The sequence below is a fragment of the Callithrix jacchus genome, chromosome 14 (genome assembly GCF_049354715.1).
Source record: "Callithrix jacchus isolate 240 chromosome 14, calJac240_pri, whole genome shotgun sequence".
NCBI lineage: Eukaryota > Metazoa > Chordata > Mammalia > Primates > Cebidae > Callithrix > Callithrix jacchus.
Genome location: NC_133515.1, coordinates 8,715,055 through 8,742,727, shown reverse-complemented (window position 1 = coordinate 8,742,727; position 27,673 = coordinate 8,715,055). Strand labels below are relative to the sequence as shown.

The window sequence follows — 27,673 nt, the reverse complement described above, 5'->3', positions numbered from 1 at the left end:
ACCACTTCCCGGAAGCGCAACAGACCCGCCTAACTTCAGCCTGGGTGGAGGAGAAGAGTCACTGGAATTATGGCGAAGTCCGGGCTGGGGCAGGATCCGGAGAGCACAGCTGCAGTCACTGTGCTAAAGCGGGCGGTGGAACTAGATTCCGAGTCGCGGTATCCGCAGGCTCTGTTGTGTTACCAAGAGGGGATTGATCTGCTCCTGCAGGTTCTGAAAGGTGAGCAATGAGGCAAGGCGGGGAGGACCTGAGGAAAAGGAGCTGGTTCCTGCTGTGTCTGGGAAGTGAATGAGTTAAAAACAATTCTTCCGGGGCCGGGCGCGGTGGCTGACTCCTGTAATCCCAGCACTTTGGGAGGCCGAGGCGGGTGGATCACGAGGTCAAGAGATCGAGACCATCCTGGTCAACATGGTGAAATCCCGTCTCTACTAAAAATACAGAAAATTAGTTGGGCATGGTGGCGCGTGCCTGTAATCCCAGCTACTCAGGAGGCTGAGGCAGGAGAATTGCCTGAACCCAGGAGGCGGAGGTTGCGGTGAGCCAAGACCGCGCCATTGCACTCCAGCCTGGGTAACAAGAGCGAAACTCCATCTCAAAAAACAAAACAAAAACAAAACAAAACAAAACAAAACCAATTCTTCCACACCACAAAGGAGCTGTTAAATGCAGAAGGTGGGATATTCTACAGGATAACTCCGTCTCTTTCTTTTTATGTGCATACATATATATAATATATGTATGCACATAAAAAGGTACATGCATGGCAATGTGATTTGCTGCCTCCATCCCCATCACCTATATCTGGCATTTCTCCCCATGTTATCCCTCCCCAACTCCCTATCTGCCCCACTGTCCCTCCTGTAGTCCCCCCAACAGACCCCAGTGTGTGATGCTCCCCCTCCCTGTGTCCATGTGTTCTCATTGTTCAACACCCACCTATGAGTGAGGACATGCAGTGTTTGATTTTGTGTTCTTGTGTCAGTTTGCTGAGAATGATGGTTTCCAGATTGATCCATGTCCCTACAAAGGACATGAACTCATCATTCTTTATGGCTGTGTAGTATTCCATGGTGTATATGTGCCACATTTTCCCTGTCCAGTCTATAATCAGTGGGCATTTGGGTTGGTTCCAGGTCTTTGCTATTGTAAACAGTGCTTCAATGAACATATGTGTGCATGTGTCTTTATAACAGAACAATTTATAATCCTTTGGATATACACCCAGTAATGGGATTGCTGGGTCAAATGGTATTTCTATATCTAGATCCTTGAGGAATTGCCACACTGTCTTCCACAATGTTTGAACTAATTTACACTCCCACCAACAATGTAAAAGTGTTCCTATTTCTCCACATTCTCTCCAGCATCTGTTGTCTCCAGATTTTTTAATGATTGCCATTCTAACTGGTGTGAGATGGTATCTCAATGTGGTTTTGATTAGCATTTCTCTAATGACCAGTGATGATGATCATTTCTTCATGTGTTTGTTGGCCTCATGTATGTCTTCTTTTGAAAAATGTCTGTTCATATCCTTCACCCACTTTTGAATGGGTTTGTTTTTTTCTTGTAAATGTGTTTTAGTTCTTTGTAGATTCTGGATATCAGCCCTTTGTCAGATGGGTAGATTGCAAAAATTTTTTCCCATTCTGTTGGTTGCCACTTCACTCTAATGATTGTTTCTTTTGCTGTGCCGAAGCTCTGGAGTTTAATTAGACCCCATTTGTCTGTTTTGATTTTTGTTGCCAATGCTTTTGGTGTTTTAGTCATGAAGTCCTTGCTTATGCTTATGTCCTGAATGGTTTTACCTAGATTATCTTCTAGGGTTTTTATGATGTTAGGTCTTATGCTTAAGTCTTTAATCCATCTGGAGTTAATTTTAGTATAAGGTGTCAGGAAGGGGTCCAGTTTCTCCTTTCTGCACATGGCTAGCCAGTTTTCCCAACACCATTTATTAAACAGGGAATCCTTTCCCCATTGCTTGTTTTTGTTAGGTTTGTCAAAGACCAGTTGGTTGTAGATGTGTGGTTTTGCTTCCAAGGCCTCTGTTCTGTTCCATTGGTCTATATCTCTGTTTTGGTACCAGTACCATGCTGTTTTGATTACTGTACCCTTGTAGTATAGTTTGAAGTCAGATAGTGTGATGCCTCCATCTTTGTTCTTTTTGCTTAGAACTGACTTGGCTATGCAGGCTCTCTTTTGGTTCCATATGAAGTTTAACATGGCTTTTTCCAGTTCTGTGAAGAGGGTCATAGGTAGCTTGATGGAGATGCTGCTGAATCTATAAATAACTTTGGGCAGTATGGCCATTTTCACAATATTGATTCTTCATAACCAAGAGCATGGAATGTTTTCCCGTCTGTTTGTGTCCTCTCTTATTTCCTTGAGCAGTGGTTTGTGGTTCTCCTTAAAAAGGACCTTTACATCCTTTGTTAGTTGTATTCCTAGGTATTTTATTCTCTTTGTAGCAATTGTGAATGGCAGTTCGTTCTTGATTTGGCTCTCTTTAAGTCTGTTACTGGTGTATAGGAATGCTTGTGATTTCTGCACATTGATTTTGTATCCTGAGACTTCACTGAAGTTTCTTATCACTTTCAGGGGATTTTGGGCTGAGAAGATGGGGTCTTCTAAATATGCAATCATGTTGTCTGCAAATAGAGACAATTTGACTTCCTCCTTTCCTAATTGAATACGCTTTATTTCTTTTTCTTGCCTGTTTGTTCTGGCTAGAACTTCCAATACTATATTGAATAGGAGTGGTGAGGGAGGGCATTCTTTTCTAGTGCCAGATTTCAAAAGGCACTTCCAGTTTTTGCCCATTCAGTATGATATTGGCTGTGGGTTTGTCATAAATAGCTTTTATTATTTTGAGATATGTTTTATCAATACCTAGTTTTTTGAGAGTTTTTAGCATAAAGCGCTGTTGAATTTTGCCGAAGGCCTTTTCTGCATCCACCGAGATAATTGTGGTTTTTGTCTAACCAAAGACAAAGAACCAACTGTTTATGTGGTGAATTGCGTTTATAGACTTGCGTATGTTGAACCAGCCTTGCATCTCCGGGATGAAGCCTACTTGATCATGGTGGATAAGCTTTTTGATGTGCTGTTGCAATTGGCTTGCCAGTTTTTATTGAAGATTTTTGCGTCTCTGTTCATCATGGATATTGGCCTGAAGTTTTCTTTTCTTACTGAGTCTCTGCCAGGTTTTGGCATCAGGATGATGTTGGTCTCATAAAATGATTTGGGAAGGATTCCCTCTTTTTGGATTGTTTGGAATAGTTTCAGAAGGAGTGGTATCAGCTCTTCTTTGTATGTCTGGTAGAATTCGGCTGTGAACCCATCTGGTCCTGGGGTTTTTTTTGGTTGGTAGGCTATTAATTGCTGCCTCAACATCAGCCCTTGTTATTGGTCTATTTAGGGTTTCAACTTCTTCCTGGTTTAGACTTGGGAGGGTGCAAGTGACCAGGAATTTATCCATTTCTTCCAGGTTTACTGGTTTATGTGCATAGAATTGTTTGTATTATCTCTGAGGGTAGTTTGTATTTCTGTGGAATTGATAGTGATATCCCCTTTATCATTTTTTATTGCATCTACTTGATTCTTCTCTCTTTTCTATTAATCTCGCTAGTGGTCTATTTTGTTGATCTTTTCATAAAGCCAGCTCCTGGATTTATTAATTTTTTAAGGGTTTTTTGTATCTCTTCTTTCTCTCTTTCGGTTCTGCTCTGATTTTACTTATTTCTTGTTTTCTGTTAGCTTTTGAGTCTTTTTGATCTTGCTCCTATAGCTCTTTCAATTTTGATGATAGTGTGTCAATTTTAGATATTTTCTTTCTTTTTTTGTGGGCATTTATTGCTAGAAATTTTCCTCTAGACACTGCTTTAAATGTGTCCCATAGATTCTGGTGCATTATGTCTTCGTTCTTGTTGGTTTCGAAGAACATCTTTATTTCTGCCTTCATTTCATTGTTTATCCAGTCAGCATTCAAGAGCCAGTATTCAGTTTCCATGAAGTTGTGCAGTTCTGAGTTAGTTTCTTAATCTGGAGTTCTAATCTGATTGCACTCTGGTCTGAGAGACTGTTATGATTTCTGTTCTTTTGCATTTGCTGAGGAGTGATTTACTTCCAATTATGTGGTCAGTTTTAGAGTAGGTGTGATGTGGTGCTGAGAAGCATGTATATTCTGTGGAGTTGGGGTGGAGAGTTCTGTAAATTTCTATTAGGTCTGCTTAGTTCAGATCTGAGTTCAAGTCCTGGATATCCTTGTTAATTTTCTGTCTCCTCAATCTGTCTAATATCGACAGTGGAGTGTTAAAGTCTCCCACTATTATTGTGTGGGAGTCTAAGTCTCTTTGTAGGTCGTTAAGAGCTTGCTTTATGTATCTGGGTGCTCCTGTATTGGGTGCATTTATATTTAGGATCCATAGCTCTTCTTGTTGCATTGATCCTCTTACCATTATGTAATGCCCTTCTGTGTTTCTTTTGATCTTTGTTGGTTTAAAGTCTATTTTATCAGAGACTAGGAATGCAACTCCAGCTCTTTGTTGTTCTCCATTTCCTTGGTAAATCTTCTTCCATCTCTTTATTTTGAGTCTATCCTTGCATGTGAGATGGGTTTCCCGGATACAGCACACCGATGGGTTTTGACTTTTTATCCAATTTCCCCGTGTGTGTCTTTTGATTGGGGCATTCCTTCCATTTGCATTTAAGGTTAATATTGTTATGTGTGAATTTGATACTGCCATTTTGATGCCAGCTGGTTGTTTTGCCTGTTAATTGACGCAGTTTCTTGATTGTGTCGATGCTGTTTACCATTTGGTACGTTTTTGGAGTGGCTGGTGCTGGTCGTTCCTTTCTGTTTAGTGGTTCTTTCAGGAGCTCTTGTAAGGCAGGCCTGGTGGTGATGAACTCTCTGAGTAATAGCTTGTTTGTAAAGGATTTTATTTCTCCTTCAGTTATGAAGCTTAGTTTGGCTGGATATGCAATTCTAGGTTGCAAGTTCTTTTCTTTAAGGATGTTGAATATTGGCCCCCACTCTCCTGGCTTGCAGGGTTTCTACTGACTGATCTGCTGTGAGTCTGATGGGCTTCCCTTTGTGGGTAACCCAGCCTTTCTGTCTGGCTGCCCTTAGCATTTTTTCCTTCATTTCAACCCTGGTAAATCTGACACTTATGTGCCTTAGGGTTGCTCTTCTTGAGGAATATCTCTGTGGTGTTCTCTGTATTTCCTGGACTTGAATATTGGCCTGCCTTGCTAGGTGGGGAAGTTCTCCTGGATAATATCCTGAAGAGTATTTTCCAGCTTGGATTTATTCTCTCCATCACATTCAAGTACACCTATCAAATGTAGATTAGGTCTTTTCACATAATCCCATATTTCTTGGAGGCTTTGTTCATTTCTTTTTACTCTTTTTTCTCTAATCTTGCCTTCTTGTTTTATTTCATTGAGTTGATCTTCAATCTCTGATATTCTTTCTTCTGCTTGGTCAATTCGGCTTTTGAAGCTTGTGTATGCTTCATGAAGTTTTCATGTTGTGTTTTTCAGCTCCATCAATTCATTTATATTCTTCCCTAGGCTGTTTATTCTCGTTAGCATTTCGTCAAACCTTTTTTCAAGGTTCTTAGTTTCTTTGCATTGAGTTAGAACCTTTTTTCAAGGTTCTTAGTTTCTTTGCATTACAGTAAGATATGTTCTGTTAGCTCAAAGAAGTTTGTTATTACTCACTTTCTGAAGCCTGTTTCTGTCAATTCATCAGACTCATTCTGCATCCAGCCTTGTTCCCTTGTTGGTGAGGAGTTGTGATCTGTTGGAGGAGGGGAGGCATTCTGGTTTTGGTTGTTTTCATCCTTTTTGCACTGGTTTCTTCACATCTTTGTGAATTTATCTACCTGTGGTCTTTGTAGTTGGTGATTTTCAGATGGGGGTCTCTGAGTGGACGCTCTTTTTGTTCATGATGAAGTTATTTCTTTCTGTTTTTTAGTTTTCCTTCTAACAGCCAGGCCCCTCTGCTGTAGGACTGCTGGAGATCCACTCCACATCCTGCTTGCATGGGGATCACCTGCGGTGACCTCTGTGTTCTTGCTGGGAACTGCACTTCAGAGCTGTTCCTATTCTGCCTTCTTGGCTCTTTTAGATCTTTAACAGATTGATGTCATTTTTTAGGCAATATGGTTTTTTTTTTTTGAAAACTATCTTTAATTTTTAGAGATACAGACCAAAGTATTTTGGAAAGAGATGCCATGATGTTTTTAGTTAATTTTCCTTAAGCAAAAAATTTTTAAAAATCAAAGAAAATAGAGCAAAAATGCTAATTTAAAAAATCTAGGTGATGGGGGATAAGGATTTTTATTATAAGATTATTTTTAATTTTCTGTGTTAACATTTGCATTTAAAGCAAGCCAAAGTAAAATATAGCAATAGAAGAAGAAAAGTTTTTCTTTAATGGATGAAGTTCGTTGTGAAAAATGCGCAGGGTTGTGGAGGGGACACTGAGACTTTTCCTGATATGTAGTTATTCAGTGTTGAGAAATACCCAAACATCCTTAATATCCAGTACAACCTTGGCTCACAGTAGATGCTCAGTATTAATGTATTAAATTGATAAGACGCCCTGGCACTCCTGGTCTGGACTAAGATCACTTCCTCTGTGCTTTCTAGTTTAAGCTTGTTATAATTAAAGTGTTACAGAAGCTTTGAGGCAGCAGAGGGAGTCCTTCATGGTTTGGTGCTTTAGTCAGTACTATAAACGTTGCCTGGGGCATTATTTGATGATAATGATGACAACAGCAATAAGCGTAGGTATCACATTTCAGTGCTAAGTGCTAGGCATTGCAGAGAACATTAAAAGCAGGATCTCATTTCATCCGTACCAACTGCCCTATCAAGTAGGAGTTGATGGTATTCTCATTTTACAGCATAAAAAGTATTTTAAGCTTTCAAGTTCTGCCACTAGGAGGTGGTAGAGTCACAGTTGGAGCAGGTGGTAGAGTCTTAGTTGGAGCCCAAGGCCTCAATGACTGGTATACTGAATCCCCAAAGAGAGATGGTGTACTGTGTTGGTCAGGCAGAACACTGCTCAAGTTTTGGCTGCTCTAGGAATCTCAAGCAGGAGAATCAGTTCTGCTCCAGTGTGCTTCACTGGTCCTATAGAGGTTACAGAGACAGTGACATGACATAGATAGGTTAAGACCCAAAATGCAAATAGCGCTAATACATAAGTGCCAGGAGAGAGATATCTATAGGTAAGTGCAATGAGGATTTAAACAGTTAAAGGTCATGTGAGGGTGGAAAGGTAGAGGTGGAGTTTGATTGGGGCTTTGGAGGAAGAAGAATTTCAGAAGTCAGAAATTCATCTAAGAGTCTTCAAATTCTGCCTGTCTTACCAAATAAGTAGTTAAGTTTGGTTGAGCATGTGTCTGAAGAGGAAGAATGAGAAGTAAAGTTTAAAGGTAGGTAAGGGCTTGGGTCCCATTGTGGATGGCCTTGACTACCAGGAGATTTTAACTTATTCCACAGGTAAGGAGAAACCATTTAAGGTTTTTACACAGGAGTAACGTAATTGGAGTTGCCTTTCAGGGCTGGTCTCTTTCAGGAATATGCTCTTTCTCACAAATATTTGCATGACATACTCTCTCTCCTACTTCAGGCCTTTACACAAATATCACCTTCTTTGTGAAGCCTTTCCAGATCTCCAGTGTAAAATTATAACCCCATCCCAGCACTCCCTGACATCTTTCATTACTTTATATAATAGCACTTATTTCAATCTAATATACATGTTTCATCAATTTATTTTTATTGTTCTCTTTCTTCCTACTTGAACAATAGAAAACAATTGTGTCTGTTTTATTAACTGCTGTATCTGCAGCACTTAGAACAATGCTTGACATGTTGTTAGTTCTCAATAAGTATTTCTTGAATAAAGGACTGAATATGGCAAGGATGTAAAGTAGACATTAACCTGTAGAGACTGAAGTTAAGCAGATCAATTAAGGAGCTCCTGCTGGGATCAAAATAAGAGGTGAGTATAGCCAGTATAGAAAATGTATGGAGATTCCTCAAAAAACTAAAAAGAGAACTACCATCAATCCCATTACTGGGTATATATCCAAAGGAAATGAAATCATTATGTCAAGGAGATATTTGTACTCCCATGTTTACTACAGCACTATTCGTAATAGCCAATATGTGGAATCAACCCAAGTGTCCATCAACAGATGAATGGATAAAGAAAATGTGGTACATATACATAGTGGAATACTGTTCAGCTATATAAAATGAAATCCTGTAATTTGAGATATGGATGAACTTGTAGGAAATTGTTAAGTGAAACAAACCAGACACAGAAAGACTAATGCCATATGATCTCACTCATATGTGGAATCTAAAAAAGTTGATATCATAGAAGTAGAGAGTAGAATAATGGTTACCAGAAGCTGTGAAGGGTTGGGGGGGTAAGAGGAATGGGGAGAGGTTGGTCAAAGGGTATAAAATTACAGTTAGAGGCCAGTTACAGTGGTTCACACCTGTAATCCCAGTACTTTAGGAGGCTGAAGTGGGTAGATTACTTGAGGTCAGGAGTTTGAGACCAGCCTGGCTAACATGGTGAAACCCTGTCTCTCTCTAAAAAAAAAATTAGTTAAATAGGAGGAATAAATTCTCGTGTCCTATTAGACAATAGGGTGACTATAGTTAATAATGTGTTGTATGTTTCAACATAGCTAGAATGATTTTCAGTGTTCTTACCACAAAGAAACAGTAAATATTTGAGATAATAGAAATGCTAATTACCCTGATTTGATCATTACACAATGTTTACATGTATCAAAATATCACATCGTACCCCATTAATATGTATAATTATCATGTGCCAATTAAAATTACATAAAACTTTTAAAAAAAAAGATGAGATGTGATAAAGGCCTGATTGAACCAGAGAGATGATACCAATATTAAGATAAGGAGGGGGCACTGGCATATGATTAGATATGGGAGTAAGGTTAATGGGAATCAAAGATGGCTGTAAGGTTCCAAGCCTGAGAAAATGTGGCATAATGATTGAAGGATGGGTATATGCGTGAGACATTGCCAGCTGATAAGGACAATGACTAAGACTACTACATAGTTTAAAGCCTAGCAAGGTTGAGGAAAGGTTGTATTTTGCTTTTATTTGGGCAGGAGAGGGATTAGGGAAAGCTAGAATGAGCTCTGTGGAATCAAAGTTATCAGCATGAACTTATGGTTTTTAATATTTATACAGATGGACAGAAACAAATATAGATGTATGTATGAGTAAGCCTACATATACTTCCTAGCTGTATTGACTGAGAGGGTCTAGGAGTAGTGGTGGGACTTCCCCAGTAGCAATGAACACACCTGGCACTCAGATTTTGGTTTCTCAATACCACTCTTCAATAAATGTGACTGAGGCTGCTTGGAAAAGTATATTTCAGGGTTGGGGGAAAAAATAAACAAGATGAGTTTTAACAAATCTTTTGGCTTCCTTGGGCCACATTGGAAAAAGAATTGTTGTGGGCTACATATAACATACACTAACACAAATGACAGCTGATGAGCTAACACACACACACACACACACACACACACACACACCCTCATGTTTTCATAGAGTTTACGAATTTGTGTTGGGCCTTGTTCAAAGCTGTCCTGGGCCGCATGCAAGGGTTGAACAAGTTTGGTTTAAAATATCTTGTGGCTGTGCATGGTGGCTCATGCCTGTAATCCCAGCACTTTGGGAGGCCAAGGCAGGTGGATTGCCTGAGCCCAGGAGTTAGAGACCAGCCTGGGCAACATGATGATACTCTGTCTCTACAGGAAATAGAAAAGAAATACAAAAATTACCCAGGCATGGTAGTGTGTGCCTGTAGTCTCAGCTACTTGGGAGGCTGAGGTGGGAGGATTCCTTGTGCTTGGAAGGCAGAAGTTGCAGTGAGCCGAGATCACGCCACTGTACTCCAGCCTGGGCGACAGAGCCAGACCCTATCTCAACAAAACAAAATAAAAACAAAAAAATCTTGCATCAAAATGTAAGGACATACTCAATAGCAATGGGATTTTGACAAAAGGACACAGGAACCAACATGAAGGAGATATCAAAGCCAAAGCTGATACAATTTGAGCAGGAAAATGTATTATTGGATTATGACTCATAGAATAAAATGAATATTCATGAGCCCATACTCTTTAGTTGAATAAACAGATTGAGAAGGAATGATAGAAATAGAAAACCACCATTTTGCAAACATCACAGTCATAGTTGTTGCAGGCAAGGACCATCAATAAATGTTAAAATTAGTGGGAGAAAGAGTAATAAGAAGCAGGATATCTTTCTATAAGGTACTTACAAATTACAAAAAAGAAAATAGTGATTTTACAGTGGAGAAATCTGAACTATACCTTTACTAAGTGGTCAAAGTTAATGTCCTTAGTAGTAAGACATATCAACATCATGTACCCACTGAGCAAGGCACATCACTTCTGTGATTTTCTTACCAAAAATGCATAAACCAAGTCTAATCATGAGAAAACATCAGACCATCCAAAATGAGAGATGTTTTACAAAAATAACTGACCAATATTATTCTTAAAGGTCAAGGTCATAGACAGCAGAGAAAGATTAAGGAACTATCACAGCTTGGAGGAGACTAAGGAGACAAAACTAAATGCAATGTGAGATCCTGGACCAGAAAACAAACTTTCATTAATGGGAAAATTGGTGAAATTCAGATAAGGTTTGTAGACGAGTTCATAGTATTGTATCAGTGTTAATTTCCTAGCTCTGATACTTATATTATGGTTTGTAATATGTTAACATTAGGGGAATCTAGGTGAAGGAAGTTATCTGTGCCATTTTTGCAACTTTTCTGTAAATGTAACATTAACTCGAAATGCTTTTTAAAATGAGAAATTAAAATGAAATTATTGTGGAAAATATAAGCGATGTCGAAAGGAAGGGAAGGAACAAGAAGTGATTTGGTGACTGATTTGGAAGGAGGAGTTGGGGTAAAACTTTATGATCATATGTATTCAAAAATAACACTTTTGGGGTAGCTGGAAAAATGACTGCATTAATTATAATGGAGAGGTCTGGAAGAAAAGCTGGTTTTGTGGAAGATAAATATTCTTTGCTATCTTTTAGTTATGCTAAAACTTCAAACTTGTGGGTAATTAGGATAAAATAGTGCTCAGACATGAATTTAACATGTAATAAGCCACTTCTAATCCCAACAGATTTGGTGTCCCAGAAATGAGACACAGTGTCAGGAGTTCCCACTCCTAAACTAAGCTACATCGCATGCTTAGTGTAAAAATGAAGGTCTTGTATGTTCAAGACAAATTTGAACTTACTGTGTGTATTTGACTGGCAAACCATACTAAAGGATAGGCAATTTGTAGAAAACTTGAGAAACTGAAAATAATGCCTGAATTAAACAGAAAAACTGTTTTGATACCTGATAATATATATATTTTTAACTTACAGGTACCAAAGATAATACTAAGAGATGTAATCTCAGAGAAAGAATTTCCAAATACATGGACAGAGCAGAAAACATAAAGAAGTACTTGGACCAAGAAAAAGAGGGTAAAGAGGCTGTTTTAGAAAACACGTCCATAAACTACCATTCACCGAGTGTTTCTGGCTCCTGCCCTTTGGAGCTCTGTGTGGTCTGGACCAGTCGTCCCTGGGAGCTTACAGGATTTACTCTGCTCTTCCACTCCCATACAGGAGTTGTTTTTAATCTTTTTTTTTTTTTTTTTTCTTGAGGGCGGGATGTCAGAACCCCTTTGAATGTTTGATGAAAGCTATACATACTGCAGAATGTTACATGCCATTTTTAAGTTCACAGATCCCTGTGATGCTTATGTGTACCCTATGTTAAGAAATACTACAGAGGAATACTGAATATAAATTGTGTATTTTATTTATATTTCCCTTTATGAAATGAACAAAATCATGAAAGAAGCTAAAGAAACTCTTGGGATTTCTCTCAGATTTTGTTGTGAATCAAAACACCTCAAGAGTTAAGTATTCCTAATGATTAGAGGTGAGGTAGGTATTGTTCCCTATTGATTATTAGTTCCCTACTCTCCTAAGCATCCAGCTTACAAATGTCTGTAAATGGCCATTTCCACTCTTACCTGAGTGCACACTACTGCTGCTTGTCTATGGCCAAAGGTACTGCTGCCCTCAAAAGCCAGTGCCCCCAGGCCCTAGCTGTTCTTCTCTATACTTTCTACACCCCTTTTCCCCTCTCTTCCCACTATTCTCTATCAATACATGCCCTGGGGACCGCCACTGAGCTCTTTTGTTCCGTGGGAATAACATTATGTTTCCTTCACTCCAATTTGAAATATAGAATGAAATTTTACTCCAAAACATTGATGAAATATAGTACCATCAGCATTGTGGTGTGAATACATGGAATTAAATTAACCTCTGTGTGGCTAGCTTAGCTTAAAAAATAAGGCATTGTTGCCAACATTATCTCTGTGGAACTATTTGGAACAGAATCCAAACTACTGATTTTTAAACAAAGTGTGTAGTATAATTTAGGGATACCATATAATTTAGGGACTACCATTAGGGGTCATATTTTTTTAAGACCTTAAAGGTTTCTGATAACTTATTCAGTATTCATTTTGAATTAACAAAAGCAATAGATCTATTCTATTCACCCTGTGACATCCCAGTCTTTAGCTTGGGTTATTAAGAAGTACTATAAATTTCTGTTTAAAACTCTACATGTGCCAAGAAAGACTTCAGAGCTCCATATTATACTGTATTCATGTTTTCTTTCTTTTTTTTTTTTTTTGAGGCATAGTCTCACTCTGTTACCCAGGCTGGAGTGCAGTGGCGCAATCTTAGCTCACTGGAACCTCCACCTCTCAGGTTCAAGTGATTCTCCTGCCTTAGCCTCCCAAGTACCTGGGACTACAGGTGCTCGGCAACACGCCCGACTAATTTTTGTATTTTTAGTAGAGGTGGGGTTTCACCATGTTGGCCAGGCTGGACTCAAAACTCCTGACCTCAAATGATCTACCCACCTTGGCCTCCAAAAATGTTGGAATTACAGGCGTGAGCCACTGTGCCTGGCCCTGCATTCATGTGTATTATTCACTTCAGTAATTAGATTGCAAGACATAAAAAAACAAGTCTGAAGAGAAGGGCCAGATCGCTACTGAGTTATATAGCATGTGGTGCTACCCATGGTGACAGGAAGTTATCAGATACCTTTATGCATGCACTACTCCCTTCAACAAAGTGCCTGGTCTATAGGATCTGGCTCAAGGACCTGTTCTAGGAAACCTCATTGGATTTTCCCCATTGCCTAGCCTCTGTGAAGGCAGAAATCACTAATGCAGTGGTTTGCCTTAAATACCTTTGCATGTGTAACATCCTGCAATGTGTATGATATTTAGTAGGCATTCGATAAATATTTGCTCAATGAATAAATTAAAAAATTAATATGTATCTGATGCTGATTAATCACTATATATAAAATACAAAATGTGTAAAAAATGGTCACTGGTTTTATTGTTGAAGCTTGTGTTTTATAGATGGAAAATATCACAAGCAAATTAAAATAGAAGAGAATGCAACAGGTTTCAGTTATGGGTCACTTTTTCGCGAATACCTTAATGAGACAGTTACAGAAGTTTGGATAGAAGATCCTTATATTAGACATACTCATCAGGTATGTGAATGTACTAAAATATAGTGAAATATTAATGTCAGTGTACTAAGTTAGTAACAATTCATTCTAATGTCTTTTAGCTGTATAACTTTCTTCGATTTTGTGAGATGCTTATGAAGAGACCATGTAAAGTAAAAACTATTCACCTTCTCACCTCTCTGGATGAAGTAGGTATCTGAAAGCACTTACTCTTTCTTAATAACTTTATTCACTTACAAGATGTAGTTCAGTCAAGGAAAACACAGATACAGTTTTCATAAAATCTAGCTTAAGCTAGATTTATTTCCTTGGGAATTAATTTATTATCTAACAGTATGCATAGCATGTCATGAAAAAAAAGTTATTCATTTTAGGATGCTGATTTTGCATTTGGCCACTTTGCTAAATGCTCTTATTCAAATAGTTTGTTAGTTTAGTCTCTTGGGTGTTCTAGGAGGCAGTTGCACTGTCTGCACTACGGATAATTTTGTTTCTTTACCAATTATTTTATCTGGGGGATGGTAGCACAATATAGTAGTGGCCATCTCTATCTTGGTTTTGACTTAAAATAGGAATGCTTCTAAATAATTATGATTTCTATGATTGATTTCCAAAGAAGCCTGCTCCACCTGGATGACAAACTATTCTAAACTACATTTAAGGAGACAGGATGGAGTTACATTCACATTAGAAAAAAAAAAAAAACAATCATCTTGATAAAAACAGTTGCTCTTTAAACTATCTCACATTGGTTGCTTCTTTGAGATAATAGAGATTGAAACTAGTGTAGAACATTTCCATCTTAATCCACCTATGATATTCATTGTATAGCTTAGGGATAATTTAAGATATCAATAATAACTGAGGCAGATAATCGTAATTTTGTTATTAACAGGGCAGTGAGCAAGTGCAGCAAAGTAGGGGCCTGAAAGAAATAGAAGAGTCACTCAGAAGTCATGGAGTGCTGCTGGAAGTACAATACTCTTCTTCAATACATGACCGAGAAATTAGGTTAGTCTACAATAATGTTTTAATTTTTATTCAGTCTTTGATATATACTTTAAAAATGTCTCTTAATGTTTTATATAATTTCATATATTTAATATTTATTTATAAATATTTTAAATTTAAATAAAACTCCATTTAGTAATTTTTCACTCTTGAGAAGAAAAAAAACAGTTGCTTTACTTTGTCCAAAACTAAGCCAAGTATTTTGTGTGTGAGTTTAATATTTCCTAATGGAATAATATTTACATGTTCTGTGTCGTGTAGAAAGAGAATAGTTTTCTGTCTACTCAACTGTATATATAGTGTTATGATATTAGGATAATTTATTTTTTAGTGAACTTAATATTTACCTAATGTGGTTTTACTTTTTATAGGTTATTAAATATTCTAGTAGGCATGACAATTTGAGTCTATAAAAAACAGTATATGCAGTTATTTTAGCGATGTCTTCCTTTTGTTTAGCACAGTGGATATATGTTTCTAGCAAGGGAACTCAGTTTTAATTTAAAAAATCACAAACTAAGTATGCAAAACAGATGAAAATGCAGCTGCTATAGCAGAGGTCAGGGTCCAGAGCTCCTCCTGCACATTCCCCATCTCTAGGTGCGGGAACTCTTGAAACACCACCAGTTTCACTGAATACACTTTGCCACCACTTGTTAGCAGAACATGAAAAAGTTTTGTCAACAAGCTGAAATTCAAGATTAAATTTTAATTGTTAAACTGTCACATAATTAAATCAACTGATTGTTTCTATGACTTGTTTTCATTGTGAACACAGCTCATAATGAACCCCAGCTTTGATTCAATTCATGCCACTGGAGGAAGTGGTTTACTTTGTTAGGGGGAATTTTGCTGACTGTTAATACACCGCAGCTTTATTAATAGTCTTGCTTAAATGTCTTGAATATAATGCTATATACTAATTTCAACAGGTTCAACAATGGATGGATGATTAAGATTGGAAGGGGGCTTGATTATTTTAAGAAACCACAGGTAGGATTTAATCTTATGAGTAAATGTGTAGCACTGTTTTGTATCATTTTTAACGATACTCTTTTCTTCTCTTAGAGTCGTTTTTCTCTTGGATATTGTGATTTTGATTTAAGACCATGTCATGAAACAACGGTGGACATTTTTCATAAGAAGCATACAAAAAATATATGATGGGCAGTAGCCTAATTTATATTATTTCTACTTTAAGTAAATATTGGATTTTTTTTAACAGATCACTTTATAAAGTATGAATTTAACAATAAACTTTTATATTTCTACTAATTTATAAATCCATTGTTCAGTTGTGGGAACAATCCTAAATATTTTTGTAAATAGATTACTCAGTAGATTTACAATGTTTCTTTCAAGTAGTACAGCTAATTTAAACATTTTACCAGCTTTTCTGTTATTTGGCTGTGGGATCATGTCAACAAATTATGAGCAACTATTAGGAAGATAAATTAGTTCTTAACTTTGCCTATGGGAGTTTTGAGTCCAGGAGGGAAAGATACCATGTATTAGGGTGCTTTTAAAGAGACAAATGGAGCCTGGGCAACCTGTTTCTGCAAAAAAAAATCAAACTGTGTCTCAGCTACTTGGAAGGCTGAGGCGGAAGGATCACTTGAACCTAGGAGGTTGAGGCTGCAGCAAGCTGAGATTACACCACTACACTCTAGCCTGGGTGATAGAGCCAGACCCTGTCTCAAAAAAGAAAAAGGAAAAAAACAGAATCAAACAAACAAATAAAAAAAAAACCAGATGGGCTTGGGGTCTAATAAACAGGAAAAAAATAAAATGTTAATTTTGTTACAACTAAGATAATTGTCTTTAGTAAACAGTTACCATCTTGCAGTTACCCTCCATAAAGGCAAATCAACCCATTCAGTTATCTAAATGTATTTTGCAGCTTACTCACTTTGGCTGGCACATTTTTAAAGCCCTGTGGTGGAGAATCAACTGTTCTGGATAAGCTTTTCATCCAGATGCCAGTTGTGTGGTTGGAGACAGATTAGATTCCATGGAGACAAGCTGGAAGAGGGGATGTATCCTAGAGATAGTGGGCAGTCCACAGCTTAAAGAAAAAGCTAAGTTAACCATATGTAAGAGGAAAATTACAGTACCAGTGTTCGGTATTGGAGAATGCACGTATAAATGTCACATCTGAGGACTATTCAGCAGAGTTAAACAGTGTGGAGGACCAAAGATAGAGACCATGAGAATAAGGTTGGACAGAGTGGTCTTGTGCAAGCCTTGGACACTGTTTTGCTTTTGTGGGACAGCTGGTAGGTACAAGATAGAGCTGGCATGAAAGGATAGGAAGGGCTTCCAGAACAGTTCCTGATTTTGTGTTTTTATGTTTTCAGGTTTAGGTGCTGATAATACTGAATCTGAAAAGTTTTAGTTTCTTGCTAAGCTTTATCATATGGAAATTCAGGGTCTCAGGAAAACACTTGAACAAGTGTTGGCCTGATCCAAAGTTCCTTTCTGTGGAGTATCTTAGCTTATCTGCCTGGTACCCAATGCCATGTGGAAATGGAGTAGCTATTAATTAAGGTGAGAACAAGTGTTAGGCCTCTTTACCTTCATGTTGAAATAACAATTCTGATCTAAAGCATATGAATCTGTTACTATGGAGAATTAGCAATCCACAACCCCGTATAATTAACTTTTATCCAACTCCTATAAAAGTCCTGGCTAAGACAGTGATATTTAAATAAAAGAGTCTACAGATATGCTATCTGTTCTAGATATTTGGAGTTCTATCCCCAGATCTAATTAGAGCACCAGAAACCTACCAGGTGCAGTTTAAATATATCGAGAAATGTATAAGAACTGTATGAACAACTATAAGCTTTATGGAAGGATATAAAAGAAAATTAGGGTAACTAGAAAGATAAATTGTATTTCTGAATGGGAAGACTTAATGTCAGTTCTCTCTAACTTAATTTATAAATTAAATGACAAAAGACACTAACACTAGGAGGCTTGCTTGACCAGCTGTAAAGACACAGCTACAAGAATTTTCTTAAAAATGTATGGGCATAGGCATGGGCAAATAAATCAGTGGGATAGAATAAAAGAATCCAGAAACACATTTGAAAGAGAGAACGTAAATGTGTATGAATGGATATTTAATATATAATAAAGGTGACATTTCAAATTAGTGGAGATATTAAATGGTTGGAAAAAATAACATTAAGTCCTCAATCTCACTCCACATACAGAAATTTTTCTATAATGATGTTGACATATAAAGAAATAATTCTAAATGTATTATAGAGCGAATTAGTGTAATATATACATATTAAAATCCCACTTAATGAACTGAGTATAACAGAAATCCCCAGAACTATTAAGGAAAGAGCAAAAGACTTGATCATTTAAATATATAAAACTTGAGTGAAAGGAACCATAAACTAAGTTAAAAAAAAATGAGAGATCAAATTGTAAAATCAGAAAGAGTCAGTATTCCTAATATATAAGGATGGTGGCCACATTTTTGGCAGTGACCTTGACCTGACCTCGTTTAGCCTCCCACAAAGACTTGGTCCTTAGAGCAATCTCTCCTGCTGTACTGCATCATTCCTATCAGTACACACATCTTGAGCCAGATACCACCCTATTTTTTCGTTCTTCATGAATGAACTTCTTGAAAGAGTGCTCTCTGTATGCGTTTTTTATTTTTTTAATTTCCTTACCACCTATTCACTTTAACTCACTTCAGTCTGTCTACTGCCCCAATCACTCCACTGAAATCATTTTTGCTAAGGTCAACAGTGATCTCTATACCATCATATCCAATGGGCACTTTTAATTTTTTGTATTATGTGACCTTTAAGAAGCATTTGACCCAGTTGGCTACTCCCTTCTTGAAACTCCTGACTTTCATGAAACATACTTTCTCCCTCCATTCTTCTTACCTTTTAAATACTGAAGTTCTCCCAAGCTAGGTATTAGGTAGTAACCTCTTTTTTTCTTTCTTTTTAATTCACACTCTTTCCCTAAGTGATTACACAGTAAGTGTTCCTAGAAAAAGCAACAAAAACTGTTCCTACCTGATATAAGCAAAAAAGGGATTTATTATAAGAATAGTAGGTAGTTGAGCTATAGACTGAGACACAGAGGTTTTGCAGTGAAAAATCACATCTAGAATCACTACCCAGAATAGATCAGATGACACCCCTGCTGACACTGATGCAAGGGCTGGATGCAGCAGTCTACATCACTGACATCACGGGCACAGACACTACCACTGCCAGCCTCATTGCCTTTGTTACCCCAGAAATTCAGGCTCCTGTCGCTACTTCCAGAGAAGGGTTCTTACCATTCCAGATTTTCTGCATCATTAGTGTCTAATTCAAAGTATGGAGCAGGTGCATCTGATTGGCAGAGTAAGTCATTTGTGCCCACACCTGTGCTTCAAGCAAGGCCAGGAAAGAGTATAGTAATCTTTTGTTTCCATGGAAGGAAATAGGCTCTACCTCCTACAAGGTCTTATAAGGTAGAGAAGTCCCCAAACATATAAGGGGACTCTTGCTGAATATTTAGTTTAAAATTAAACTGTAGATTATGAAAGTCCAAAATTATTTATTCTCATGACTTCAAGTACTTTTTATATGCCGTCAGCCCTCAGATTTACAAATTAAGCCAAGACTTCTCCTTGGAGTTCAACTGCCTATATGACATCTCAGAAGCACACAAACATTTCAAATATAATACACCCCAGTTGAACTTTTTTATATACATCCCTACTCCCCATGTATACTCCCATCCATCTCAAATAAGAAATCTAGACATAAAGGCCGAGTGCAGTGGCTCACGCCTGTAATCCTAGCACTTTGGGAAGCTGAGGCAGGCAGATCACCTGAGGTCAGGAGTTCAAGAACAGCCTGACCAACATAGTAAAACCCATCTTTACTCAAAATACAAAAATCAGCCGGGCATGGTGGTGCAGGCCTGTAGTCCTAGCTACTTAGGAGGCTGAGGTGGGAAGATCACTTGAACCTGGGAGGCAGAGGTTGCGATGAGCTGAGATCACATTTCTGCGCTCCAGCCTAGGTGACAGAGTGAGACTTTGTCTCAGAAAATATAAATATGTGCCAGATATTAAAATCAATGAACAGACAGCATGGTGGTTCATGCCTGTAATCCCAGCACTTGCTGAGGCTGTCAGATCATTTGAGGCCAGGAGTTCGAGAGCAGCCTGGCCAATACAGGGAAACCCTATCTCTACTAAAAAATATAAAAAAATTAGTTGGGTGTGGTGGCACAAGCCTGTAGTCCCAACTACTCAGGAGGCTGAGGCATGAGACTCATTTGAACTCAGGAGATAAAGGTTGCAGTGGGCCAAGATTGCACCATTGTACTCCAGCCTGGGTGACAGTGAGACTCCGTCTCAAAATAAATAAAATAAAATCAATGAAAAAAGAAAGAAGAAAGAGGATCCTAGAGATCAAAAGAAATACAGAGACAGAGATAGGTTATAAATAATTTCAGATGGAGAGAAGTTACTGAGAGACTAGGCTTTCTTTTTTTTTTTAAGAGACATAACAATGTGTATGTATGAGACATTTTATTTTCTAACTTAACTGTATTAAGAAATTTACTTGGAATCACATTATTCCTTTAATTTTTTCACAGAGAATATTCCATTTACTGTGTAGTTTGTGGTCTTGTGGACATGTTCTAAGTAATATATTTGTTAGCATGGTAGTTTCAGATGGACAAAACTTACTGCCAACAAGACTTGAATTTAATTTGTCAAGTATTTCTAATGGCAACCAATGATCAGGTGCTTCAATATTACAGATTTCAATTCTTCCATTCTTTATGTCTATGAATACTTTAATGTTCAAGTGTGACTGCTCATATAACACATTAAAGGAAGTATTTATATTAAACTTTGGAGTTTTGCCGTATATCCACTCCCAGGTTTGTAGTTCCTTGGCTTTGCTATTTATCCCAGGAAACAGTGTCTCATCCGTTGGGTTTATTAGGTGAATGTGATTATCAGTTTGATGATAAGCAGCATACTCTTTAGCGACAGCATTCATTAGTACTTCACAGGTCAGAGTGGGATCCTTTTCCAAAAGATTTTTCACTAAGGAAGGTATGCTAGCAGTGGCATTGCTCCTGATCCCTTGGTAAGGGCTCTTTAGCAAAGAAGACAAGAACGTCCCATCAGTACTACATAATAAAGTGCAATGGTGATAGGCAGTAGTCCGACCAATCTTAGAAGCTGTTCCTGAGATTTTAAACTGTCCATCAAGTAAAAGGTCAAACCTTTTGGTAGCCTGCACATCCAGCTGAGGTTGGACAGCATTCAGAGCTCTCACAATTAGTTTCAGATTTTCCATTCTATCATACTTTTTTTTGGTTGTAAAGAAAGTCAAATTGATATTACCCATATCATGGTAGACTGCTCCTCCTCCACTTCTTCTCCGAGCCAATTTTATACCTTCTTCTCTTATTAGATTCAGGTTACATTCCTGCCAAGGATTTTGATGCCTACCAATTACAACAGAGGGAGAATTCCGCCAAAAGAATAGAATTGGTTTGTCTTCTAGATTCATATGGTCATGGATCCAGTCTTCTGCAGCCAGATTTTGATAGACATCATTGGAAACTGAATGTATAATGAGTCCATTTTTTACTTTTTTTTTAAAACCAGCTGTTGGGACCTGGCGGTTATAAAGTAACTGGAAGCAATTCTTCATTGAATATGGGATCAGCATGCTTTTAAAAATGGAAGACAAACAAATTAATTCATCGAAAAAAGGAACATTAAATTCTATCTTCTAGCTATCAATTATTGGTTATTCAATCCAAACTTATCTCTAAGTATCCAGTGCAGTTGCTTTTGGCTTTTAGTTTTATAGTTAGTCTTTAACAATGCTATAACCGAGTATTCAAAATAAACAAATAAAGACAAATTTCAAATAATTTCAGTTGAAATAGTTTCACAGTTTTCAAACAGTAAGTCTGCTGCAAATATATTATGTAATATATATATATTTTTTCTCTTAGAGACAGGATTTCACCATGTTGTCCAGGCTGATCTTGAACTCCTGGGCTCAAGTGATCCTCCTACCTTGGCCTCCAAAGTGCTGGGATTACAGGCGTTAGGCACTGCACTCAGCCACATTACGCATATCTTCTTTTTTTTTTGAGATGGAGTTTCACTCTTGTTGCCCAGGCTGGAGTGCAGTGGGAGGAGCAGATTCCAGGCATAGGCAAAGACCCAGAGTCATCTAATAGTAAGGTTTTGGGGATTCCCTCCTAAGATAAAGAGTTCCACTACTAGTCTTCGAGTTCCACTAAAGCCTGTGGCTATACTGTCCCAGGAAGCCTCTGCATGGAGACTGCATTACTTTGGTTAACCTCTTTGTTCTTGGTTCTGTTTGATTGACTTTGATACAGTACCACATTCATTCAACAAATATTTATGGAGTGCCTACTTGGTACAAGGAAATAAGGAGATAGAAAATGGGAGATCAATTCATGTAAATAACTACACTATTTGGACTTTTTAAAAGGCAGCTAAGCTCCACTGCAGTTTTAAGCAGGAATTGTTCAGTCAGCCATTATACAAATCTGCCTCTGCAGGGCTGAGCATGGATTAAAGAAAGGATGGACTAGGGACAGGAAGAACAGTTAACAGACTAAGGCAGTTGTCCAAGCTAGAGATAATGGGGGCCTAAAGTACAGCAGCGGGGGGGAGAGAGAGAGAGAGAGAGAGAGAGAGAGAGAGAGAGAGAGAGAGACAGAGAGAGAAGGAGGGAAGGAGGGAGGGAGGGAGGGAGGAAGGGGGATGGATATGAGTGATATTAAGAAGGTGAACTGGTCCTTGCCTTCAAGAAACAAATATCTCCACAATCTAGTGGAAGATACTAAAAAACAAGGCAATAATTAAAATACAGTGTCCAAAATGCTGTGATAGGTGTTAAGTACATTAGGGGCCATCTAACGCTCTAATGTCTGGATGTGACATTGAAGCTGAGACATAAATGGGTAAAGAATTCTAACAATGTGTAATACTTAGCGGAAAAGGAGATAGGACCCATGCAAGTATTTAATTCTACTTGCTCTTACTTAGGAATACAAAAATGGGGAGTTAAAAACAAGGCAAAAGAAGATTATAAAGAGCCTTAAATCCACGTTAAATGCTTGAATTTTACCCTGAGAATCATGGGGGAGGTGTTGAAGTTTTGTTTTGTTTTGTTTTTTGTTTCACGCTTTTGCCCAGACTAAAGTCGACCTCCTGGCTTCAAGCAATCCTCCCACCTTACCCAGCATGTGCCACCATGCCTGGCTTTTTTTTTTTATCTGGTCGAGATGAAGTCTCACTTTGTTGTCCAGGCTGGTCTCAAACTCCTGGGCTCAAATAGCCCTCCCCCTTGGCATCCCAAAGGGCTGGGATTACAGGCATGAGGGCTTAGCCATGTGCTAAAATTTTAAACAAATGGAAGATTGGATTTATACTTCAGAGATGTTTCCCAGAGATTTAAGCATGGAGAATATACAATACTTGGTCATTGGTTGAATTGGGCTAAGAGAAAGAGAAGTCAAGGATCATGTCCTTTATGATATAATGATTACAAGCTCAAACCAGACTGCCCTTATTGAAATCCCAACTCTATCCTTTGTCAGTTGAATGACCTAAGGCAGATTACTTTTCTGTGCCTCAGATGTGTTATTTAATATATGGATAATGACAGTATTCATCTCATATTATCAGGCTGACTCTGATGAGCTAATACATACAAAGTGGTTAGAAGAGTGCCTGGCAATGAAGAAAGTACACAATATGTGTTAACTATTTTATTAATATTATGCCCTGATTTCTGGCCTGGGAAAAAGGTGGAAAGAGGTGAAATTTCCTAGAACAGATTTTATGGGAAGAGGAAGTATGGGGTTAAGATAATTGGTTCATTTTGACTGTGTTGAACAGTCAAATGGCATAAAGCTCAATGGATGGTAACTGAAGCCATAGGAAGATGGTTCAGTGAGAAGATTTAAGGGCCTGTGACATAACCCTGAAGAGCAGCAACATTTAAGGGATATACAGAAGATGGAGGGAGAGCTGCCAAAGGAAGCTGAGGATAGAAAAAAAGGGAGAAAATTTTAAAATATGTTATTATGAAAGTTTCAAGGAGACAAGATGGTTAACGGCGCCAAATGCCAAAGATTGAGCGAATAAGATGAGGGTTGAAAAGGATCTATTACACTTAACAGTATCAAGGTTATCAGTGATCTTGGTAAGAATCATATGTACTGAGCAAACAGGAGGCCCAAGGTGGATACAATGAATGTATTCTAGTTGTGAAGTGGAAAAGCTAGGGCAGTAGTTAGAAAGGAATGTGGAGTCAGGAGAGGATTTAAGGTGCAAAAGATCTGAGCAAGTTCAGATGCTGGTAGGGGAGTCGAGAGAGGGCAACACTGGAGAAGGGAGTTTCCTTGGCAAAGTGGTAGTGTTGGGATCCAGAGTTCAGGTAGCGGGGAGCCTTAAAGGAGAAAGTAACAAATAGGAGTGGTGTACACTAATACACTGGATGGTGTCTGTGGATATGGAGATTGTCAAAGATCTTGTGAAATATCTTTTCCTAAGGTTAAGGCTCTCACTCTTGTCTGCATATGCAGAGTGTGGCAGGATAACAAAGTAGTTAAGAACTTACATTTTTTATCCTGGCTCTGACACTTAACTGAATGACTTTAGGAAGTGGTTTAACCCTCTAGCTGCTTCGATGGCCTCAGACCTAATCAAATGGTTGAGAGAATGTGTTCATATGCATAAGCCATTCATGTTTGGCAAACACATGACAGGGTTGCCCCTTTCCCATCTCTATTTCTGTGCTTACTGTTCCTATCATATAACATGTATTCCCTCAATTGAACAAGGATTCCTAACCAAAACACATCAAAGTGGCATTTACCTTGATAAATTAACTGTAGTCCAAGATTTTGACTTTAGCCAAAATACGATCTTGTTAAGGCTGCAGATTTGATCCAATTCATGTATTGATCCAATGCATGTATTTTAATAGTGCTCAAAATATCTCTAGTCATCAGGTATTTATATACAGTGTGAATGAAACACAACAAAGGTATTAATTCAACAAAGTTTTCTTCAATTACATGACAGACATTCTTAGCATTCATCAGTGAGTCAAACGAATAAAGCTGTTAAAAAGGGCTATTAAAAAAAGTAGACGACTGGGCGCTGTGGCTCACGCCAGTAATCCCAGCACTTCGGGAAGCAGAGGCGGATCACAAGGTCAGGAGTTGGAGACTCGCCTGGCCAACATGGTGAAATCCCATCTCTACCAAAAATACAAAAACTAGCTGGGCCTGGTGGTGGGGGCCAGTAATTCCAGCTACTCGGGAGGCTGAGGCAGAAGAATCGCTTGAACTCGGAGGTTGTAGTGAGCCTAGATCGAGCCACTGCATTCCAGCCTGGGCAACAGAGCGACTCAGTCTCAAAAAAACCCACAGTATTTCAGGATATTTCACAGTCGTCGGGATAGTGTCAAGCCTTTGAAGGTCTGGGTAAATTTTGTTCCTTCAAGATCACTTTGCATCTCTCGACTCTCACGCTTTAATGACTAATTTTATAAAGTTTTTCCTCAGAAGACTTCCTTAACTTCCACGTTCTTGGGACACTTCGCTACCTGTGCACTGCCAAACACGCCTCCCCATCACTGAACTGAAAGTGAAAACAGCACCATCTCATTTATCTTTCTAGGCAGGCACAGCTTCTTCTTAAAACGTTGCCAAGAACCTATTATTTTGCCCACTCTCTGATAATATACAACTTACTCAGAATCTCATTATGATCGTGTTCACGTTTTATTTCGCCCTTTTGGCTCTCAGGGGATGTGCACACAGCTGGCGAGTCCCTCTTCCTGTGTTGAGGATCAACAGTTCCTAACAGTGAAATTAGGTCGTCCCAAAGGCTGAGGGGAAAGTGTGCAGACAAGAGCCTTCAACACCAGCGGACGCGACCTGCAGGTCCTGGCCCACCGCCAGAGACCCCGCGCGCGCGCGCACCAGGGCCCACACCCGCCCGCGCGCCACGGGCCGCAGCACCCCGATTAGAAGCGCTTCCGCTTCACCCACCGGCTGTTTCCGGTCTTGCTCACGGCCTCGCGATGGCTCAAGCTGGAACGGGCGCTTCCGATCCCGAGCACCCGGCAGGCCTTGCGCGTGACCGTGTCCCACCTCCTGAGAGCCGGCACCCGGAAGCGCCGGAGAAAGCGGGGCGCGCAGGCATCGCGCTGGGTTCCTTCGTCTGCGGGGTCGTGGAGTCCAAGCAGCCTGCAGAGGTGTTAAGTAAGGGTCCTTCAAGGCGGGAACCGTATTCCATGCACGGAGGTAGCCCACGTTCAAATAAAAGTACCGAAAATCATAAGGCCCCAGTTCCCAGTTCTGATGGGAGTTATCCTCGTGACGCACAGAGATAAAGGCCATCCCTGGGTGAAGGTAGGAGAACGCGTGTGCCAGGTTGGAGAGGGCATTTCGTGGAGCGAGTTTAGGGGGAGCCCCCAGAAGCCCAGAGCAGCCAGATCACAGGCCGGGGAGGAAGAGGTACCAGCAAATACTTTTTACTGAGGATACAGGCATTACGCTGGGTCTTTACCTATCTCCTCCAAATAAGTGACTCAAAATTGCAGGTAACTCGACTTGAAACGTGAGGACATTCAAGTCAGTTTTGAAAGAATAAACGGTATTCGCAGTATAGAGATGACAACAGAGGATGGAGTGGATCAGAAAACACACTGAGGCTAGTGATCATCATTCCCATGAGTTGGCAAGAAAACCCTGTGGCTCCGTGAGATGAGAAATTACCCCAGTAGCCAAGGTAGCAAGGTTATAGTTTCAGCTAAGTACTGCCACATGACGAACTGCCTCAAACAGTGATCTGTATCTCTAACTTGTGGGCAAGGTCGGAGATTCCTCTGCTAATTTCGCTTAGGCTTATTCATGCGGCTTCATTCAACACAGGTTGGCTATGCTAGGTGGACCAAGATAGCTTTATTCATGCTCTGGCAGGTGGTGCCTGGCTGCTGAGGGACCTCAATTCAAGCCTAATCTTGGAAGCAGGGTCTCAGCCACATTCTGTTGGTCAGAACAATAAAGCCAGCCCAGAGTTAAGGGGTACTGGACTTAACCTCTTGATGAGAGAAGCCCAAAGAATTATGGTCACCTTTTTCATTCTTGCACAGGAACTAATCTCTCCTTCAGTTAAAATAGAAACCACTAAGACTTGCCTCTTGGAGTAAGAATCATTAAGTGTTCAGTTTGGTGACACTGATTCGGTAAATGACCAGGGCTTCATATAACGCTACAATGAAGACATAATGGTATCTCATTTCTCTATGATTACACCTTTTACCAAGGTCACTCTGAGTTAGTCTAACTTATATTATGCAGGTGGGAATGAATTCTGTTCAGAGTTAATTTGCAGTAGGAATTTTCCTTGTTATTATTAAAAAATAGTCACAGAATATTGTTGCTCTTTACTTATATACTTCCTTCTAAATTCTCTTTCTCTGAAATCTGAGATGGTACAGTTTTGTTTTTTTTCCCCCTAGTTTCTTGCTGAAGAGGTTTTTATTAATAATCCCATTGCCTCCTCCCTGCTCCAAGACTTCTGTCCCTTGGTTATTCTTACCTTTACCTACTTCTTTAGCTTCTCCACTGGAACATTCCAGTGACACTCAAACATTCAAACATGTTGTACTCTTTAACAATCCTCCAGTGACCTCACTTCTCTTTCCACTTTTCTTTTCTTTTTTTTTGAGACGGAGTTTCGCTCTTGTTACCCAGGCTGGAGTGCAGTGGCGCGATCTCGGCTCACCGCAACCTCCGCCTTTTGGGTTCAAGCAATTCTCCTGCCTCAGCCTCCCGAGTAGCTGGGACTACAGGAGCGCACCACCATGCCCAGCTAATTTTTGTATTTTTAGTAGAGATGGGGTTT

At 39.1% G+C, this 27,673-nt stretch overlaps 3 protein-coding genes across 9 annotated transcripts in view; 2 read left to right on the top strand and 1 right to left on the bottom strand.

Moving 5' to 3' along the window:
- Positions 1-21: 21 nt before the first annotated feature.
- MITD1 (microtubule interacting and trafficking domain containing 1) lies at positions 22-21,639 on the top strand. Of its 2 annotated transcripts, none has more exons than XM_078348761.1 (7): positions 22-220; positions 11,499-11,600; positions 13,577-13,713; positions 13,794-13,880; positions 14,588-14,703; positions 15,636-15,696; positions 21,171-21,639. In XM_078348761.1, exons 1-7 carry the CDS (start codon positions 70-72, stop codon positions 21,243-21,245), a joined length of 729 nt encoding a protein of 242 aa, XP_078204887.1. In that variant the 5' UTR covers positions 22-69; the 3' UTR covers positions 21,246-21,639. The 2 variants fall into 2 exon arrangements, with proteins under 2 accessions (XP_078204887.1, XP_017819582.2); XM_017964093.4 differs by lacking the exon at positions 21,171-21,639 and adding an exon at positions 15,772-15,978.
- Positions 20,255-26,163, bottom strand: LOC103787774 (uncharacterized). Its single transcript, XM_054244568.2, has 2 exons — positions 24,630-26,163; positions 20,255-21,432 (listed from the first exon to the last, which is right to left on the bottom strand). The coding sequence occupies exon 1, from the start codon at positions 26,161-26,163 to the stop codon at positions 25,633-25,635; it is 531 nt and encodes a 176-aa protein (XP_054100543.2). The 3' UTR covers positions 20,255-21,432; positions 24,630-25,632.
- The window catches only part of TSGA10 (testis specific 10), a 184,204-nt gene continuing 182,438 nt past the window's right edge, over positions 25,908-27,673 (top strand). For 4 of the 6 annotated variants that reach the window (XM_078348759.1, XM_078348758.1, XM_078348755.1 and 1 more), the window contains exon 1: positions 25,908-26,025. The gene's annotated coding sequence lies outside the window, so the exon portion shown is untranslated. Of the gene's footprint in view, positions 26,176-27,673 lie in introns of all 6 variants that reach the window. The other 2 variants (XM_078348754.1, XM_035271705.3) reach the window with 1 other exon arrangement.